This window comes from Colius striatus, chromosome 3, assembly GCF_028858725.1.
Source record: "Colius striatus isolate bColStr4 chromosome 3, bColStr4.1.hap1, whole genome shotgun sequence".
Taxonomy (NCBI): Eukaryota; Metazoa; Chordata; class Aves; order Coliiformes; family Coliidae; genus Colius; species Colius striatus.
The window spans coordinates 67,590,924-67,611,329 of NC_084761.1; the positions used below are offsets into that span (position 1 = coordinate 67,590,924).

The window sequence follows — 20,406 nt, forward strand, 5'->3', positions numbered from 1 at the left end:
AAACAAACTGGTTGTAACAGTTATTACAGGTATAATAAAAGGATTGCAAATACTTAGGGAAAAATAGCTGTGAAAGATGCGGGAAAGTCCTATAAGTACCGACAAAGAGGTGACTTTTAAAAGACTGACCTTTAAGGTACCGACTATTAATACCTGAACATTGTTGTTACCACCTATAGATACCATCATATAGTAATACTCCAGGCAGACTCCAGTCATAAATAACCTGGGTATATTTTAATAGGTGGATTTTTAAAGGCTTCCTATGTGCCTGTGAACAGCAGGTCCAGCTGGAAAGAAAATCCAAGCATTGAGAGCAGGAACTCAAACTGCTACCAAAAATACTTTATTAGAAAGCGCTTAGATTGGATTTGTGGATTATACTAAAACTTTATGTTAGTAGTTGAGAAACAAAACAGACTATCTTCATAATCTTTGCCATAACAGAAGCTTGAAATCAGAGAATATAGAGTTTAAACTGTTAAACAATGTGCAAATCATCCTTTTCTTTCTCCTTACCCAGGGCTTTGTTTTCTTTCAGTACTTTCCTGAGAGAGTTAACATTACACTTTCTTTCCTTACGTTCATACTTTTTTGTGTGCTTACAACACAGTCAATTTAATGAAATTTGAAAAATCAAAGTATAACTTAAATTAAGGTGATATAGAAGGCATAATCAAAATAAAATTAAAATACTTTAATTGGAAAAAGGTGGGAGCCTTGTTATTATTAATATTGTGATTGTTTTTGTGATGATTTTTATAGCTAAAAGTTCCTTACTGTGATATTCTAAGACTGCTTATTAGCTACATATTAGAAAAGAAAGTATTTAAACTTACTGATCTTGTTAAAAATATAGCATGGAGTAAGCGTGCCAGTGGAGAACTGTGAGATCAGAGGACTTGGCTTGTGATTTCCTCATCTTGAGTTCTAAAGGTCTTTAAGAAAGGTTTTTAAGAAACCCTGATGACATAACAATATATAAAGCCACAATCAGAACTTAACTATTCAGCAGGTAGCTTGAAATTTATTCCTGGTGTTTATATCTATCTATCTATCTATCTATCTATCTATATATAGCTGATGTTTAATGATGTCTGGCTGCCATTGCTCACCAGGATTAAGACACTCATTAGCATAAATACAGATACACTCCCAAGAAATGTTAAAAACATGTTAAAATGTTAAAAACAGCAGCAGCAAAGTGTCTTATATGGCATAGCTACTTAAACAATGCTTATGCTAAAATGATTGACATAACACATGCTATTTTTAGGCATTACAACATCTGTATCACAAATCATAGAATCATAGCATGGTAGGGGTTGGGAATGCCTTTTCTAATAATTCAAGGATAGAATTTTGCAGCTCATAAACCTAAGATTTCAATGAAACTATTGGAAACTTCCCTATTTGGGAAATAGGGAGGAAGACTTCTGTGTTAGTTCATTTTTGGACGATTGTGCTGCGTAGACCATTGTTTGGATCTTTTGTCTTTGCACAGGACAGATGTGACGTTAATAAAGGAATTTCTAAGCTACTTCTGGCCACCAAATTGTTTTGCAGAGCAAGTGCTTGTTCTGGCATAGACTTCAGTTTTCTTTGGATGAAAGCATTTTGTCACTGACACTTCTGTCTTTCTGCTGAAGGGGGGATTTTACAATTCAGTAGAGAAGAAGTCTAGCAGAATGGTATATTTTAAGTAGCACTACTAGTGAGGCATGTATATTTGCAACATATACAAATAATAAAAGAGCACAATACTTTCAGAGTATACTTGAAAATAGTTATAAACCAAAATATGTGCTTTTGTATAGCAGAGCATACTATTTCAAGAGAAACTACATAAAGGACAATACCAAGTTCTGTTTCTGAAGTGTGATTTCAGAAATTCAAAGTGGTTTACTTTTTTGTTTACTTTTTTCTTTTCTCTTTTTTTCAGTGAAATACGAAGAGCTGTATTGTTTCTCATTTAATCCAAAATTAGATAAAGAAGAAAGAGAACAAGGATGGAAGCTTCTGGACCTCAATGAAGAATATAATCGGATGGGTGTTCCGAATAACTATTGGCAGATTAGTGATGTAAACAGAGACTATGGAGTGAGTTGTGATTTTTCTGTTACAGAGGCTGTCTAAAGTAAATCAGCAATCTGACTGCCATCTACCATAGTGTTTAGATGCAGGGTCCCTTTGTGGTCATTGTGGTACACACCTGTAGTAAGGTGCAGTCCTTCCATTCTTTCCCATAAAAAGACAAATAGAAAATGGGAGAAAGGATGTGCCTTCAATTAATACATGGAAATGAAGCTCAGAAAACCTGTCCACAGTACTTTACAAGTTAGTACTTGGCTACTTGGGAAAAAGTGTAAATCATACCTAATGTTATGTGTCTGAATGAGCATTTTCCTGACGTGGGGTTATATAAAATTACTACACAGTAATTTAAGAAAAAAAAAATTGCTTGAAATAGTGAATTTAGCAACATTTTTTCTCAAAGGGTAACCTCACCATCTTTTTTATGACTATGTGATTCACTGTCAGTGTTTTTCACAGTGATCTGACAGTTCATATACTATCTTTGTAGCTGCCTGTTGTCCTGCCTAGTTCAGTTCGGATGACTGAAGTCACTAGAATGTTAATTATTTGTCTGAAATAATAACTAAAATATTTCTGAAGGAAGTTTGTCCATGCACACCATTAGCTCTGTTGCTGAAGCATAGCCATGTTAAGAAAGGCCTGTGAAATTCTCAGACAAGACCAAATGTGCTGTCAGGATTTGTTTTCTTTTTGTTAAAACAAATGGAAAAACTGTTTGACCTCTTTTAAGATAAAGTGTAGGAAAAATGGCATCATAAGAAAATCCAGTTTACCACAGCAGCGTCTGTAACCACAAACCCTTCCTCTTCTTTCTCTTTACATATTTCTGACTCTCTCAGAACCTAACTTCTTCCTGCGCGTCTTATGGTGTGATGTGCATGCAATAATAATGGAGAATTCCCACAGATTAGAGTTCCTTGAACTTTAGGATTTTTTTCTGTGGAGGTGGCTAATGTTACTTGTATTTTGTAGACCAAATAAGCAGAATTTCTTTTCACAGGTCTGTGACTCGTATCCTACAGAAGTATATGTACCAAAGTCTGCAACCGCACACATCATAGTGGGCAGCTCTAAGTTTCGGAGCCGGAGGCGTTTCCCAGCTCTTTCCTACTACTGTAAAGATAACAATGTGAGTGGGAATTTGTAGCTTTGAAGTGTTTGCTTATTTTGGACCTGCTTTCATAATTCTTATAGTAAGCTTTCCACAAGAGGAAATCAATGATTATATGAATACTAAAAAAGATGGTTCATGTAGTCTGGTTAATACGTTTTGTGCTTGTGGGCATACACTGCATTATGGTTAGTTCATTACTAGGCATTTAATGCAGTCATTTCAACCCAACTTCATCATGCAGTGAACAAAATTTTTTTAAAAAAGGGATTCCTGGATCACAAGGAAGTGGAGCAGTAGAAAAGGTCCCAAAGCATGGCTGGCAGAAGAATGATGGCCAGGATCTGGTAGCCACAGCCTGAGAGCAAGCCGAGGAGGAGAAAAAAACCTGTCCTTGCAGCAATTAAAAAATCAGGAGTAGCCTTTCAAGAAATGATTTGTGATTAGACCCAAAAATGATGGATGCAAGAGCCACTACATTTTGACCGAGTAGCCTGTCCTGACATTTTTGAAAAGACCCTTCTTGCCTGTAAGAGTAAGGAGTGTTACCTTTTACTCTTCATGAGATGGTCTCAGGGCTAAATGAGGAACTGCCTCACTTGTCTGTAACCATTTGGGGAAAAAAAATGTACTTAGACTATTTGTGTTTCTGTTTGTGGCAGCTGAGGTAAAGGAGACCCTTGGACTGAAGGATTCTGTAGACTGGGTGTTTTTACCTTTGTGTCCAAGTCCCTTAGAGACTGGGTTAGCTCATCTGTCATTACCAGTTACGAGTATGTTGTAGTAAAGGGATGCCCCAAACTCCTGACACCCACCCTTTAAATATTTGTAAATATTAATGAGATCCCCAAATCAAATATTAATGAAATCCCCTATGGAACCATCTATTCAGCCTGTGCAATAGCAAAACTTGACTTCACCTCTTGCCCTACTCTTAAACATAGCCCAAGAAATTTTATAGATGTATGTGTTCATTGTATGCAGTTGGCCTGGGTTAGCAAGAGCTAATCTCTTCATAGATATTTTAGGTAATGATTTCTACCTATGATATCTACTATGATACTCTACTTACTATATGGTCACCGGGTCAGCTTATCTTCCTAGTTTTGCAGTACTGGCAGTGCAGCTGTTTCTTCAGCTGGGGCTAAACATAACCTTAAACCTAACCCTAGCTTGACAGACAAGCCATTCTCTCATACTCATGCCAACACATACCTTAGCCCTTTGGGCTCCCAGGGTAATATAATGTAATGGGCTCCAGGCCATACTTTTCTGAATTCTAATCTTCGTCCACAGCCTGAACTTCAACCTTAATCTTGACATCTTTGTCTGCCTTGGTATGGTGTACTATGGATGAGAGAAATGCTTTCCTTCTATTAAAATGGCAGGTTGTGGACATATTCCTATGCACCTTTTGCTTTGTGCAAAGGAGGCATAAGCATAAATAAAGTCATGAATGTGTGCTGATCAACAGGCAAGACTGTAAATAACTAGTAAACTGCTTGCAAAATCTATTAATAAAATATGAACTGTCTCTCATACAATTCAGGATTTCTGTATTAAAGATCCATATTTTAGTGGCCAACTACTGGTAGTTCAAAGACTTGGCTGAAAACGAGCAAGTCCTTTGTCATAGTAGTAAATAATACGTAGCACAGTCAGCATGGGTCACGACCTTTAGCAAGCAGATTCTCTTCATACTTATGTTCAGTGCTTAGAACATGCAGGTATTAGCCTCTTGTGCTCTATAAACCTAGCTGCCCTCTGCTTCACTGAAATAAAACCCTCCTTGCTCACCCACCTCACATTCTGTTCCTTTTTTCCCAGTTTAATCTTGAAGGTCTGATCCTGAGGGGTTTGTGGAGAAACTCTCTTGCCTTCTTCAATAGCATTGATTAAATGTACTCCAGGAGTCAGGCTGCCTGACCCACTTTGCATGCAGCAAGGTCTTTCTCCAGAGACAGTGCTAATAACGCAGCACCATCAGTAGCTGCACATCATGTATTTCTGTTTCCTGGACTCAGGGTGTTAGGCTGTTTAGTAAGGCATGCATTGGTGTAAGGGGGAATATTCAGTATCATAACTAGTAAGTGTGAGTGACAGTGCAAAAGAATACATTCTTTATATCAGTGTTGTTGGGCTTGCAGTGTTGAATTCATCACATCCTCTAGAGACCACCTTTCAGGAGTTATTCCACAGTATGGAAATACTGTATTTAAAATAGCTCTAAAATGGGGATTCAAGACTAGACTTGGGCCAATGGAGTTGTGTTGTTTTAATATTTCCTTGCCTTTAAAAAAATAATGTATTTATTAACATATAATGAATTTTACCATTCTGCCCTTCCCATGTAACTGTACACCTATGCAAACATCTAATGAGCTGGTTTTGTAAAAGCTTCTAGGTGCTAAATAATTTCTTCTTAACAACTGTGTTGGTTCTTTGTTTGTTTGCCTGTTTTTCTGCAGGCCTCCATATGCAGAAGCAGTCAGCCTTTATCTGGCTTTAGTGCTCGGTGCCTTGAGGATGAACAGATGCTCCAGGCCATTAGAAAAGCAAATCCAGGAAGTGATTTCTTATATGTTGTTGACACTCGGCCCAAAGTAAGTACATTAAATTTCTTGTATATAACAAGACTGAATCTGGACTGAACACATTAGGGAAGAAGCACAGCCCAAGTGACTGACCCTACCTGTGGCGTTATTTACCTGTGGAGTTACACAGGTACAACTCGGGATTTATTAAGGAAAGCTTAACTAGGAACCTTGGCCACATTTTTATCTCTTAGAGAATTTTTCTCTCTACAGTGAACTTTTTTCTTTTTTGTTCTTAACAAAGTGTTAAGGTACAGAAAAGTAAATAACTTATGACAGTGTTTCCACACACAGAGCAGCTGTCAGTAACTGTATTACCGATGAGACTGTTGAAAAATAGTTCCCATTATAAAACTGTATTTACAGTTACACTAAAATTTTCCAGGCAAGTTTTCTCCTGTAAGTGGGAATGTTTCAATGACCTCTGCATAAGGCTAAGGAAGGAACGTTTACTGAAGTTACAAGAATTGAGGACACCTTCTTTGAATATTTCTAGCATGTTTATGTTTTTGAGAGAGAATCTGAAATACAGTAAGTAGTGGTCTCAGATGCCATATCTCAATAATAGAGTAAAATCTTTGGCCAAGGTAAAAGCTTTAGAAAAAATATGCTGTGAAGAAATGCAGAAACTTAGTAATGATCTAAAAGATGACAAATGCTAAAACACCCCTTGTGTCCAGATTAAGATACCTGCAAACAACTCAAGGTGTTGAGGACTAGATAGGCTTCCATATCTGCCTGAACCTCCCCTGGCACAACTTGGGACCATTTCCTCTTGTTCAGTTGCTTGTTACTATACTTCTTTTCAGGTAATTGTAGAGAGTGATTAGGTCTCTCCTGAGCCTTCTTTTCTCCAAGCTAAACGGCTCCAAATCCCTCAGCTGTTCTTCATATGAGACATGCTCCAAATACTTTACTAGCTTGGTAGCCCACCCCTGTATCCTTTTCAGCACCTGAATGTCCTTCTTGTAGAGAAGGGTCCAAAACTGGACACAGTATTCAAAGTGCAGTGTCATCAAAGCTGAGTACAGGGGAATGATCACCTCCCTACTCCTGCTGATAATGCATCTACACCAATGCACGCAGCATGGGCAACAAACAGGAAGAGTTGGAAGCCATTGTGCACCAAGGGAAGTGTGACATCATCTCTATTACAGAAATGTGGGATGAGTCACACGACTGTAGTGCGGCACTGGATGGCTACTGACTCTTCAGAAGGGACAGACAGGGCAGGAGAAAAATTGGACATAAATTAGTTCTATAACTCTTTATAAAAGATAGGACTTGATTACCCTCCACTTTAAAGAAAATGCCAGGAAATTTGACAAGTAAGGTCTGTTTCCCTTAGAGGTTGTATCCTCATGATAGAGATTAAGTGAGGACAGGCTCAATTTGGAGAGTTTACAACGACTACTTTAAGAGCAACAGATGGAGTTTTGGTAGGTGATGTGGAAAACTTGTTAGTAAATATTGTGACAGCTCCAAAGTTTGGCAACTGATGATATTTAAAATAAATGAGTGTCAGAAAGCCTTGCAAAATTAACCTAATGTTTATTTACTTTCAAAGAGGGTTATTTCAGATTGTCTTTAAAAAAAAAGTTTTGTGTGACAGAATTGCTCTGCTGCAGAGGCAGTTATTGTACTCAGATTAGGTCAGCTGAGGGCTAGATGTTTTTCATTTGGGGTCTCAGGGGCTTGTGGTGGCTTGAGCTCATGGGTACAGATCTTTCATCCTGAAGCTATATGCTGTTTTCAGAGAGAGACTGTTTCATTTTGTTGATACTTGAACACTAATGTCTACTTCAAAAGAGAAAGATTAGGATTCAGCGGATAATTTGTATCTTTCTAGAAAATCATACTGAGGGCTTTGTCCTTAAAGGACATGCTGTTCACAGGCTGCATCTTTTCTTTCTTGTTCATTGATAGTCAAAACATCAACAGACTGCTGGTTCACAGACAAGATTTTTTTTTTTTGTCTATGCTTTATCCTGAATTGCATGCTACAAGTTGAAAGAAGTTTTACACAAGACTAGAGTAAATAAAAACTGATGGTTTGTTGGGGTTTTTTTTTCCCAGATCCCTGGTTTAAAGTATGGTTTGCTTTGTTTTATCCTGAATTTCATGCAGCGTTTCAATTCCTAATGCTGGTCCACAAATGTGATCATGTATTCCTATTGCCAAGTTCTGCTCATGGGATTGAATGCACTAGAAAATGTGAAGATAGGTGAAAAAAATCTCCTATCTTTACATATTGAATTGGATAGAATAAAATAGCTGAAAACTGGTCTTGCGTGTTTTCTTGTGCATCTAAAATGAAGTTATAATAGCATAAATAACTTTCAGTCTTTATCTGTTTTTCTTTGAAAGGTGAGAGGTCAAATTTGGTCCATGGAAACCTATTTTGACATGTGACATTAAAAAATTTACTCTTGTTCATCTTAGTTGGAGATAAGTTGGCAGCAGACAAGCAGTGCTACTCAATTGCATGCAATTGGCTCTCAAATGAAAATGCATGTCTAGAGTATATGTGTTTGGGTGGAAGAGATCAGGAAGGAAGCGACGCATTCTTTCAGATCTCATGATACCATTAGCCAAGTACTGAAGTATATTACTCTGAGTTTCTGAAGTGAGCACAGAAGCAGCAGATTAATAGTACTACCTGTGATCTTGGGAAATAAACTGGAAACAGAGTTACCTGCATAGGCATTGCCTAGGAGACAAGAGGCTAAGAGAGACTTTGTTTTGATTTTTCATGAGCTTTGGCTCCCACTGCAATGAAGATGAGTCACTTTTTGTCCAATTGCTGCCTCATAAGTTCTCTCCAAAAGCTTTGTTAGTGTCCTCCTGTTGCCACTACTGGCAACAGCACCAGGCCGCCCGCACAGATCACTCAGCCCAACCCTGCTGAGGGGACAAGATCACAAACTACACAGTATGGATGATGCTTTATTCCAACTAATTGTTTACACCATGTGCTTTTATCTGCTAACACAAGCACCTCCTTTCACTCCACCCCGTGCCCACCTCTTCTGTACCCTCCACCTCTCGCGTTACAACCCGAGATCTTCCAGACGGCTACAACACCTCCAGCCTGGATATGCAAGATCCATCGATATTTAATTCTTAACTCTTTCCTGAGCAGGAGCTGTTGGTTATGCTTACAGGCATGAAGGTACTGCCATGTGGGCTGCTTTCTCCTGGAGCCTTTATATTTCTTGAAGTTCAAAGGCTACCCAGCCCTACAGTTCATTTCATAGAAGAGCAGGGACTTTTTGCAAAAAGACAGTTCCACTCTATTGGACAGTGAGGTTTTGCTGTAGGAATTTTTTTTTCTTTTTAAAAAAAGAGAAAAAAAGGGAATAAAAGAAGATAGGGTGCTGAGAAATGAAAGTTTGGCAAGAGGTGCTTGGCAGATAGTTTTCTTTTCTCCCAAGAATCTCAAAAGGGAGGAAAATGAGCATTTAAAAACTCCTTAATTTTATGCTTGGGAAAACTGAACTAAAGAAGCATTTACTGCCTTTCCTGTGCCATGAGAAAATAACAGATTAAAAGATATAACTCCAGCTTCCACTTGAATATGTTTTTTGTTGGAGCACAGCAAAATCTTTGATAGTTCTTTTTGCAGATGGAAAGTTTTTTGTGGTAGTTTTGTCAATCCAGATTGTTTGTGTTCTTACACAACTAGAGCCAAGATACAATAAACTTTAGAAAACTACTCCAACTCTCTTCATTATTCCAAGCTTCTAAGAAGTAAGCTCTATCGACTTTTGAATCCCTTGAGAACATAGTAAATTGCGCAACATTACAGTGTTTATCTGCTATGAAACAGTGGCATGGCACATAGGACACTGCCACCTCCTGGGTATGTTGTGCTAGTAAACATAATGGGGATCAAAACCAAAATCAGAATAGCCTTTTAAAAACAAACTAAAACCTTTTTGCTCTTGCAGAGGAGCCCTGTTTAAGCTGTGTATGTGGGGCGAGTTGTGTGTAACCTCACTAATAAAGTTTCACTCCACTTGTGTAAAATAGAAGCGAGAGCCTCAGCAACCAAGAATCCTGTAAACAGATCCCTGATTCCTAACCCATTGTGTTGACGCTGCGATAAATGCTTTCTATTTATCCCCAACTCAAATCACTCTGGTTTATTGCAGTAGACCACAAGCTTTGTTTTGAAAGGAATTTGTTTGCTACTGGTTTTCATTCCATTTTCCTTACTGATTTTTTCCAGCTCAATGCAATGGCAAACCGAGCAGCGGGAAAGGGATATGAAAATGAGGACAACTACTCCAACATCAAGTTTCAATTCATAGGCATTGAAAACATCCATGTCATGAGAAATAGTCTGCAGAAAATGCTTGAAGGTAATATTCTTTTTTATTGAAAAAAAGAATATGTTCAGAACATCTACTTTTTTCATAGGTTTTGTATTTGCTATGTTAAAAACTCCTATTTAGTGACCTGGCTGACAAGATTAGAAATCAGAGAAGTTAAATCTGCTGTGTCAAACACTTGAGGCTTTTGAGTACTTTTTTTTTCGGTCTTATGACTTTCAGTGTACAAACAGAGCTTTTCTCATGTAAGATGCTGTGTAGTTTTTCTCTTTTTGCATTTATATCAATGTCCCTTCGTCTGTTTGGTAGCCTTTAAAAGGATATTTATTACCTGACTTGTGCTTGGAAGGGAAACTGAAAGCAAGGCTGTGAAGGACAATGTTAACGTGTGTTTAACATGGCTTTACATTTTTATCAAGGAGTATTTAAACATCCCGAGGTGAATCTCTAAGATAAAACATCACAATACACCGCAAACATTACAAAATCTGTCTGCTGCTTCTGATCTGTTGTGTAATGGTTCTGTGATATTGTGAGATATTACAAGGTATGTAAAAACCTTTGAGAAGATGACTGAGCCTGATGAAACTGATTTTAATGTGCGCTGTGTTGTTGCTTAGACATGTACAGCATGGAAAAAGGAAGGTGAGGACATAACGAGTCTGATGTGTCACCAGGAGTGCAAGGGCACTTTTATTCAACTTACTGGAATTAAGCAGAAGTGAAGGTTGGAGGATCTTTTTCACATGAGACACTGCAGGCTGTTTTCAAGATACTTCCAATGTTGAGGAAATTTGAATAAAAATTGGTAATTTAGTTTTCCATTGGAAAATGCACTTATATTAGGAATGTGTTCATTTCAATAATGTTACCTTAGGAAAAGCTGAAGAAATTAGTTTTTACTTACAATAATGTCAATTTATTTCAGTAGGTAAAAAAAACCCTGTTTTCAGCTGTATGATTTTACCAACTTTAATTCTAGCAATTTTATTTATCTTAACTTTAACTTGTATTTCTTTTTGTATAATGTTAATTTTTGTCAAAGTAAATGAACATTTAAAAATCATTCAGTTTGTCAGATGAGGAGGTTTTTTTCAGCATATGCAAAAAATATTGAGATTAGATTGTGCTTTGGAAGTAAAATACATTTCCACATGATGGAATTTCCTTCCAGAAAAAAAAAAGGAAGTTTTACTTTTGTCTCTTCTGCCTCATACTGCTTTAGTATAGTACTGATTTTTTTCCCATTTAAATAGCTGTTTATATGAAAAACCTTGTGATACTTTGATCCTGGACACATAACCTCCTAGAAATGTTTTTTAATAAAATAAGGAAATCTTGGTCAAGAACTTTTCTCAGTAAAGATTCAAGAGCTGACCGGGCCTGCTGTTTGGCAGACTTGACCCTGCTTTGGTGTACATTGAAATTGTGACCCCCCCCTCCCCCCGCCATGCTCCCTGTATTTAAACAGCAAATATGAGTTTCTGTTCCCCTCCTGCCAGAAGCAGCTGATGCTGATGTAAGAGAAGCCCTCTGATCCTTGGACTTCAGTGACAGATCAGCCAGAAAGAGCCTGAGGGTTTCTCCCACAGCATTTACTCCTTACTGTACTTAGGGCCATCCTGATAGAAATGGGGGAACTGGTCCAACATCCCCCTCTGGTACTTTTACTGGTGGAAGAGGCAGTTTCCACCATGTGTCCTGTTTATTTTTTCCTCCTGGGGAAGGGAGCGCTGCTGGATTGCTAGGAGCTTTGTCCAGGGGCTCTTGATTTTCGTGTGCCCACACACTGGGTGTCTTACTTCTCCAAGATTTTAGTACTTTTTCTGCTGAGATAGAAACTTCTTTTGCCCTTAGGATAAGCCTCATCATTGAATTAATAATTCATCTCAGTATTAAAGTACAGATTAGAGGCCAAAATCATGTGAAATATACAGTGTATGCCTTTAGGACAGCCTGAACTTTGCTTAGTGCAGTGATCAGTAAATATTGACTCTGATTTGGTAGTGGGAATAAGCAAAGCACTATTTCAGCTTTACCTTGGGCTTTTGTAAACAGGGACAGCAGCTTCAGCCAGAATTCAGCTGCTAATTGGTCATGCTTCCATCTGCACAGGAGCATTAATCATATGAAAAGCTGTTTGCTTTCAGTACTGCTATCTGTGCATTTTTATAAATATCCTTCAAAGATGACTTTTAAAATAACCATCTGGAAGAGGCTCCATGTACAAAGATTGCAAGGCTTTGTATGAACACATGAGACTATTTTGCCTCTGAATCAAATGAGAGTAAGACAGTCAGATATATTCAGATGCAGTATAAACTCTGACTTCAGCTTGTAAAATTGAATTCCGCTTACATCGAAGGAAACTAAAGTTGTGCCACTGATCCCATGAAGGTGGGTTTGGTGGGCCTGCACTTACAGAGCTTCATCAGCAAATATGGTGGGGATAGGAGGCTGTGGCACCATTTAGGTGGCTGGCTGCTTGTCTGGCAGCAGAAATCATATGCTTTCTGTTTCCAAACCCTCATTATTAAATACACAGTTCCCTCTCAGGGGGCTAGAAAGTTCACTCCCAACACAGTTGTGGAGCATCTGTACAGCACAGATGGGTGTATTTGGTAGACTGTTTGCAATAGGCTTTGTAACAAACAGCTTTCCTTTTTAACTTAAATCACCATATTGGGTGAAATGTCACCCAGACCTGCTTCTTAAAATATATGCTGCTTTTCAGTGGTTTTCAAGTTTGACTGTGAAGCAGCCATTTTCTAAAGATAAATGTTTTACATGGGAATTATCTGAAGTGTTAACTCCTAGGTTGAACAGTCTGTGAAAGCTTAAGGGACTATAATTACTGTACTTTTACAGTGTTGCTTATTTTGCAGTTTGTGAGCTGAAGTCGCCTTCAATGAGCGACTTTCTGTGGGGCCTAGAAAATTCTGGCTGGCTGAAGCATATCAAAGCCATTATGGATGCTGGCATTTTCATTGCAAAGGTAAAGTGTGTAAAATGAGAACAAAACCTGGAGTAACCAGATACAGAAAACGAGGACCAAATTCTGTGCTTATGCGTTAACTTCTCATCTTCAGGGATGTTGTATCTGGAAAAAACGTGTCTTGCAATGCTTCCTAAATGATGAAAGATGATTCTTAGGTGCTCTCCTGTGGGCATTTTGCTAATATGGTAAAAAAAAGTTTATGTTCTTTTCATCAAAGAATTCACCTTAACTGAAGCCTCTGATAGCCTGTTGTGCCGTCTATTTGAATGCCTTTACTCCTCAGCAGTGATTGTCACTGTTTCTTCCTATGATTTCCTTATTACCTTATTTCCCTTGCCTTCTCCACTGGTTTCCAGACACTTTGTCGAAAGTTTCTATTTGAGGACTATTTCTTTGCATAGTAGATCTAATATAAGAATGTTAACTACTGTGTTATCCCCTCTGAGTTATTTCACAGCCAACTAAATTCACCTCCTAAACTAGCTCCTGTGTATTACCACGGCCAAACTGTCTAGCAGCTTCTACTCTTGAGTACTTGAGAAGTGTTTCAGCAAACAGCTGTTGACTTTGATAAGAAATTATAATCCCACCCAAAATAATAGATATTCGTCACCTACTGACAGTAGTTTTCATTTTTATTACCCCCTCAATTCTTATTTTTCAGATTACTATTACAATTGCTTATAGGCCATTTTATTCACATGACTGTATGGATAAAACTTCACAGGTTTCCTTCCTCAGTAACTGCTTCTTTTCCTTGCTTTGCTTCTTTGGGCTCATCAGTCCACTGTAGTTTCTTACCTGACAGCAGCTGTGGGACAAAGGCACGTGTTATTTCTCCCAGCCCTGCTAGCTCTCATTAGCTTACAGAAATCAGGTCATTTACATTAGCTCTTACCAACTTTTCCCCAGTGGCAAGTCTTAAAATACTGTAAAAGAAATTTGTCCTTTGTCCTTGTCTGAGGCTTACCAGCCTTGTGCCTCCTCAGACATGCATTTTGACCTGTTCTTATTTTTATATTCCCAGTTCTCAGTTGTTGGTCTCCTGCCCACACGGGTTCTATTTTGGTAGAATTTACTTGTCTCTTGAGATAAACAGATAATTTATTATTACTCTTTGTTCCCTATTAAGCTCAAACTTAACTTAAATGTTTGTTTTTCTAACCAGTATCTTTCCTAACCTATTTTATTTATCTACTTTCTAAATTTAGTTATCTTTAGAAATGACAAAGGCCAAAACTCTTTTAGAACTAAAAAAAACCCAAACAAGCCCTGAAGTTCCAAAAATAATAGAACCATGGAATCGTTACGGTTGGAAAAGACCTTTAAATCATTTGAGTCCAACCAGTCACCTCACACTGCCGAGCCCATCACTAAACTAAACTGTATCCCTCAGTACTTCGTCTATGTGTCTTTTGAATATCTCTAGGGATGGTGACTCCACCACCTCCCTGGGCAGCCTGTGCCAGTGCCTAATAACTATCTTGGTGAAAAAGTTCTTCCTAATGTCCAATCTAAACCTCCTCTGGTGCAACTTAAATCCATTTCCTTATGTTATATTACTCATTACTGGAGAGAAGAGATGGACCCCCACCTCACTACAACTCCCTTTCACGTAGTTTAGAGAGTGATCATGTCTCCTCTCAGCCTCCTCTTCTCCAGGCTAAACATCCCAGCTCCCTCAGCCACTCCTCATCAGACTTGTTCTCTAGACCTTTCACGAACTTTGTTGCCCATCTCTGGACATGCTCCAGCATCTCCATGTCTTTCTTGTAGTAAGGGGCAACACTGATTTTGGAGAACTTGGTATGACTTCTTTGTGTGTTTATGTTTAAAATGGGATCCTCCTTCCCCAGTTACTTACATTAAAGATACTGATACAGCCTTGCTTATTGACTATGGAAGCTTACCACTGCCACAGGCTTCTCCACAAACGTTTAGAAGCCTGTCATCAGTGTGCAATGCAGTGTGCTGTCATACCACCCATGCTAGCTCTGGCATCGGAAGCAGACATTGCCATTATTGACATTACCATAGAGATAAGAAATTTAAGAGCCATACTCCAAGTATGGCTCTTCTGTTGCTGATAGGTGAGTTAAAGCATTTACTGAATTCTGAGTCTGCTTTAGGTAGTTGTCTGCTCTGACAGCTTGGTTATTTTAATTGAATTGGATCCCATATCCTCCTGTAGTGGAGCATAAGCAAGTGATACTGCAACCACCATATTGCATGGGATGAGATGATATTAAGAGTTTTCAAATGAGAAGAGTGACACTCCATAGTTAAAGAATTCTGTGGCAGAATAAAAAAAAATGGATAGAATTTCCCAGTTCCCAAATGAATACCCTCTATATTGCACTGTCTCACTTTTCTTCTCTTACCATTGCCTTTCTCACTGCTTGTGAAATTTCTGACTTTTTCTGTGTCCTTAGGCTGTGGCTGAGGAAGGTGTAAGTGTGCTTGTTCACTGCTCTGATGGCTGGGATAGGACAGCCCAGGTTTGCTCTGTAGCGAGCCTTCTGTTGGATTCATATTACAGAACTATGAAGGGATTCATGGTAAGCAGGTTCTCTTTCACAGAGTAAATAAAGTATTATGGCATCATAAAGACGAGTGTCTTTGGTTTTAATGGAAAAGAAACAAACATTTTATTTTTTAAGTAGGAAGGAAGGTTTTTAATCCATCCAAGTTTAGTCTCCCAGTTTCTGTATGAAATGTTGTCAAAGATGGGGATGCATCCATTCAGTTGGGCACTCATTTATTTTTTTTTCCTAACCCTGAACAAGAAACATTTTTTCAGCCCAAGGAGCTTTTGTGCAAGCAAGAATTTGTATTAATTTTCCAGGATCAGTGAAAGTTTGAGTGTCAGAAATGTGTGCTCCCTAGATATTTGATTGCAGTGAACAGCTATGGTGGAAAATCTGTTCTTTTCCCAAGAAAATCAGCACTGGTGAAGCATCTAGGAATGCTTATCAAGTTTCTAGTCACATGTTAAAGAGATGTTTAAGACATTTTTAGGTTCCATTGTAGAAAATAATGACTCAAGTTGTGCTCAATACCAGCATCCTGTCTGTATCCATGAAGAGCGCTACTTTCTCTTGAGCACATGGCTCCTTTTTCTGCTTATTCCAAAAACTATCTGGGATTCTAATACTGCTTGCTTACATCATTCTTGCTTGCCACTTTTCTGGTTATTCTAAGAATTAACTGGGATTCCAATACTGCTTATTTACACCACTCTTCTGCTTGCTTCAACATGTGTCAGCTCTGCTCCGCAATACTCAATGCAATGTTCTCATTTTAGGTGTTAATTGAAAAAGACTGGGTTTCCTTTGGTCACAAATTTAACCACAGGTAAGGCAGTGCTAAGGTTTTTCTCTATATATTTTTATGCAGTCAGTATCCGCTGCTATTCCAATTTTACTTCCTTGTTGCCTTACAAAGTCTATCAGCAGAATGACCTCAGGAAACTGCCATAGCCTTTTCTCCTACTCTATGACTTATCTGCGTGGAAATATTAAAATGAAATATTTTGATATCAGTCTTTTCTTATATATGCACTCCAAGACTGCTATTAGGAATCCTGAGAGCTGGTCTTGCAGATGCTGTGAGCACTGAGAGATCCATGTGAGAGAAAAGCAGTAGGTACGTGGCTTGAAAAATCCCTTTGGATTCCAGCAGATTTCAGTAGTGCCATGACCCCCCATGTGAGTCCCTGTTCAGTGAAGTCGACGTATTTCAAGACAGTACTTAATCTTAGACATGTCTGCAAGTTATCTATTGTGTAAAATAGACTCTTTCTGTTACATTCTGTTCCAACAAAACCAGTAGGGTTTGTTCAGAAACGTCTGGTAAAGTGAAGCAGGAACACCTCCATTTGGCCAAGTTGTTTTGTGCATCCATTATAGAAATGCTATAATGTAATGAAAGTGTTTGAAGACTTTATGTATTTAAACATGGATAAATATCCACATTTTCTTTCTTTCTTGTATTTCTTTTTTAGTTTCTGTAAAATAAAACTATGCATTTTCTAATATTAGAGTTTAACTACATTATATTGATTGGTTTTAATATAAATTTGTTCTGGTTTCAAAAAACACACCAAAACTTTCAGGAAATCTGTGCAGCTGCACACCACCTGTGAAATTCCAGTAGGAATTACTACATTTAATATGATACTGTCAGATATCTAATATTATCAGTGGTGAAAGATATAATGAAATGTAATCACCACCTGTAGCTTGGCTTTGCAGTGTGATATTGCTGTGTTTTATTTGATGCATAACAGTAGCAGAATTAGAAGTTTCCATTTTAGATGTTTATGGAATTCCACTCTGTTGGCTTGTATACTGCACACATATATATATATATATATATATATATATATATATATATACACACACACACACACATACTAGACAAGCGGAATAATTGATTGAAAATGTTTCTTCCTATTTTCAGGCTTCTTCATTGCAGGTGGTTCCAAGAGACATTTTTATAGACAGAAAGTTTGATGTTCACTTGACAGTTACAGTAGCATGTAACCATTTCCCAGTTTCTAAAAATTTCACCAAAAGAGAGCAGCTTTAAAACTGTTTTCTGCCAATGTTATTCTGTTATTCTCCTGCTCAGTTTTCTGGCTTGGGGAATGGTCTGTCCAAGATAGGTTTTTATCATTGAGCCATTGCAGTCATTCTTATGATGACTTATGTTACTGTGGTATAACTTTACATTAATAGCATAAAAACATGTGCATGCAGCAGCCAACTCTTAGTAGCTGTAAGGCAACAAGAGACCCACAAAAGTTTGGAGGGTTTCTTTTTGTATTTGATAAAGTCTGCCTTCATTCTACTCCACAGATCTTGCATCGTTTTTGTAAGTAAAAAAATACACTAGTAGTTTAGAACTGAATGCCTATGATGTAACTTGTATGCTAAAAGTCATTTTCATTAGTGTTTATTCAGTTTGCCTAGTGTATTTCAGGTTATAATTGAATATATCTTGTCTTGTTTCAGGTATGGCAATTTAGATGGAGATCCGAAGGAGATATCTCCTGTTATTGACCAGTTCATAGAGTGTGTTTGGCAATTAATGGAACAGTTTCCTTGTGCCTTTGAATTCAATGAGAGATTCCTCATCCACGTACAGCATCATATCTATTCTTGCCAGTTTGGGAATTTCCTGTGTAACAGCCAGAAGGAGAGACGAGAGCTGAAGTATGGAAGTCTCGTCTTTAGCAGTCTATTTATGTGTAGTGTCTGTGGGTGATGGTGTACTGGGGAGTCAGACGTTTGCCAGTCTACGTGTATGTGCTTTCATAAGGTGTAGGGTGCATTGTAGACTTCTTGGCTATTGTCTTCTGGCAACACAGATAAATACCAAAAAAAGCTGATCCTCTGCAGTGTGCCTCTGCTGGGAGTGTAATCCATGGTGTGCGTGACAGGGATTAGTGACAACTGACAGCAGCATTAGCCCTTACGCCATGTGGCCCTACCTTTATTGCAACATTAACAACACACAAGGGAAGCTGTCACTGTAGCTCTAGGACAAGATGTTATTAACCCTAGTTAAGTTCTCAGTTTAACAGTCACTACACTTGTGTATTTTAAGCTGTCTTTGGATCTCATTCATCTCAGGACACTTTAGTCCTGATCTCTCAGATACCTTCTTACGAACAGCTTTTTTGTCTGGTAGCCCTCCTCTAGCACTGGGTATCTATCTGCTCTCTGGCCCCAAAACAATTACAGATTAATCTGCCTGCCTTCAGGCCCAAACAGAGACAGTGGTATCATTCCTGGCAGTGCTGATGTTTGTACCTGCTTCTTGGGGCCCTGGCTCCTCAGGTACGTCAGGATACCCACCCCTTGTCTCATTCATCTTGATTGTGTCAGCAGTAGTAATGAGAGGGGGATGGGAGTTGGTTTGCTGCTGCCATTAGGCCCCTTTCACTGCTCAAATGCAGACCAGCCTCAGAGCCAGAGTCTATCTAAAATAAAAATCTTCACAGGTCATCATATCCTAAGACCTAACAGCATGAGAAATTGCAGCTCAGTGCTGTAGGAGTGCTTTTTAAATGTGGGGATCCCTTTGTTGTAGATTGATTTGAAAGCTAATTTTATGAAATGATCCCTTCTATCTTGCACAGGAGCCCATCTCCACCTGCTCTGGCTGTATGGGACTGGATTTTGCATTTAGTGACCAACAAAGGAATATGGGTCTCTTTTTTTCTATATTTATAACTTAAGGCTAATTCTGCTAAGGAAGTATAAAGCTGATTGTAAACAAGTACTACAGAGCACTAGAACGTTCCATGTAAGCTTTAGCTATACCCAGTTTGTAGTAGAGGCTAATTTATTTTCTTTTCTCTTTTTTCCCAGAATCCAAGAGCGAACATACTCACTCTGGGCTCACCTTTGGAAAAATCGTGCTGATTACCTGAATCCTTTGTACAGATCAGACCACAGTCAAACGCAGGGGACCCTGCACCCAAGGATGGCTCCATGCAACTTCTTGTACAAGTAGGTAGTATCGGTTACTACTGAGAACTGCAGGATGTGTTAGCACAGAACATAGCCTTTATATTTCATTATTTCTCCTCCCATATGGTAGCTTATAAAGAGTCAATTCAGTCTCAGATGCAGCATGTTTATTCCTTGTGTGCTAAGTCAGACAACACCTCTGCACCACTCTACAATGGAGTATTAGTCTGAAAAGAAGCTTAAGATTAAAGCTATATTGATGTGTGTCCTAATTTCATGGTTACTCACTTCTTCCATTGAGAAATGTCTCCTTCAGTTCTGTTCTCGTTTGTGGTTTCTGAATTTAAATGTTGCTTCAGCTTCTTCCATTCCAAGGTTTTGTGATATTTATTTGAATAATTAAAAAGGGACATTTCAAGAAATCATATGGTTTCTTTGTCAAAACAATTGTTCAGTAAAACAATGAGCAGACTTTGCCCGTGTTGTTGTTTTACCTCAAAGTACGCAAAGTAAGTTTTTCTTGATTTTTTCCAAAATGTACCAAAATGTCGTGATTATAGAAGTTTTACTATTGACATTCTGACTTGAGTAATAATTGCACCACTAACCTTAATGAGCTTAAGAAGAACTTGAATATAAATTCATGAAAACTGTGATGTAAGTTAAACTAATGTTTGATTTCCAGTTGCAAGCGAAAGCACCTGTTAAAAAAAAGGATAAATATCCTAAATGACAGAAATTGCTTTCACATCTACTATTTGAGGTCATGTCCACTTTAAAACAGTACAAAAAT

The 20,406-nt window shown here is 38.2% G+C and overlaps 1 protein-coding gene across 1 annotated transcript in view; it reads left to right on the forward strand.

Annotated features, from left to right (window-relative positions):
• The window catches only part of MTMR7 (myotubularin related protein 7), a 49,837-nt gene that overhangs the window by 26,343 nt on the left and 3,088 nt on the right, over positions 1-20,406 (forward strand). The window contains exons 6-14 of the mRNA XM_061993202.1: positions 1,943-2,100; positions 3,098-3,226; positions 5,677-5,811; positions 10,034-10,166; positions 13,022-13,131; positions 15,567-15,692; positions 16,439-16,488; positions 18,150-18,350; positions 19,512-19,652. Coding sequence (XP_061849186.1) covers positions 1,943-2,100; positions 3,098-3,226; positions 5,677-5,811; positions 10,034-10,166; positions 13,022-13,131; positions 15,567-15,692; positions 16,439-16,488; positions 18,150-18,350; positions 19,512-19,652 — 1,183 coding nt within the window. The remainder of the gene's footprint in view (positions 1-1,942; positions 2,101-3,097; positions 3,227-5,676; positions 5,812-10,033; positions 10,167-13,021; positions 13,132-15,566; positions 15,693-16,438; positions 16,489-18,149; positions 18,351-19,511; positions 19,653-20,406) is intronic.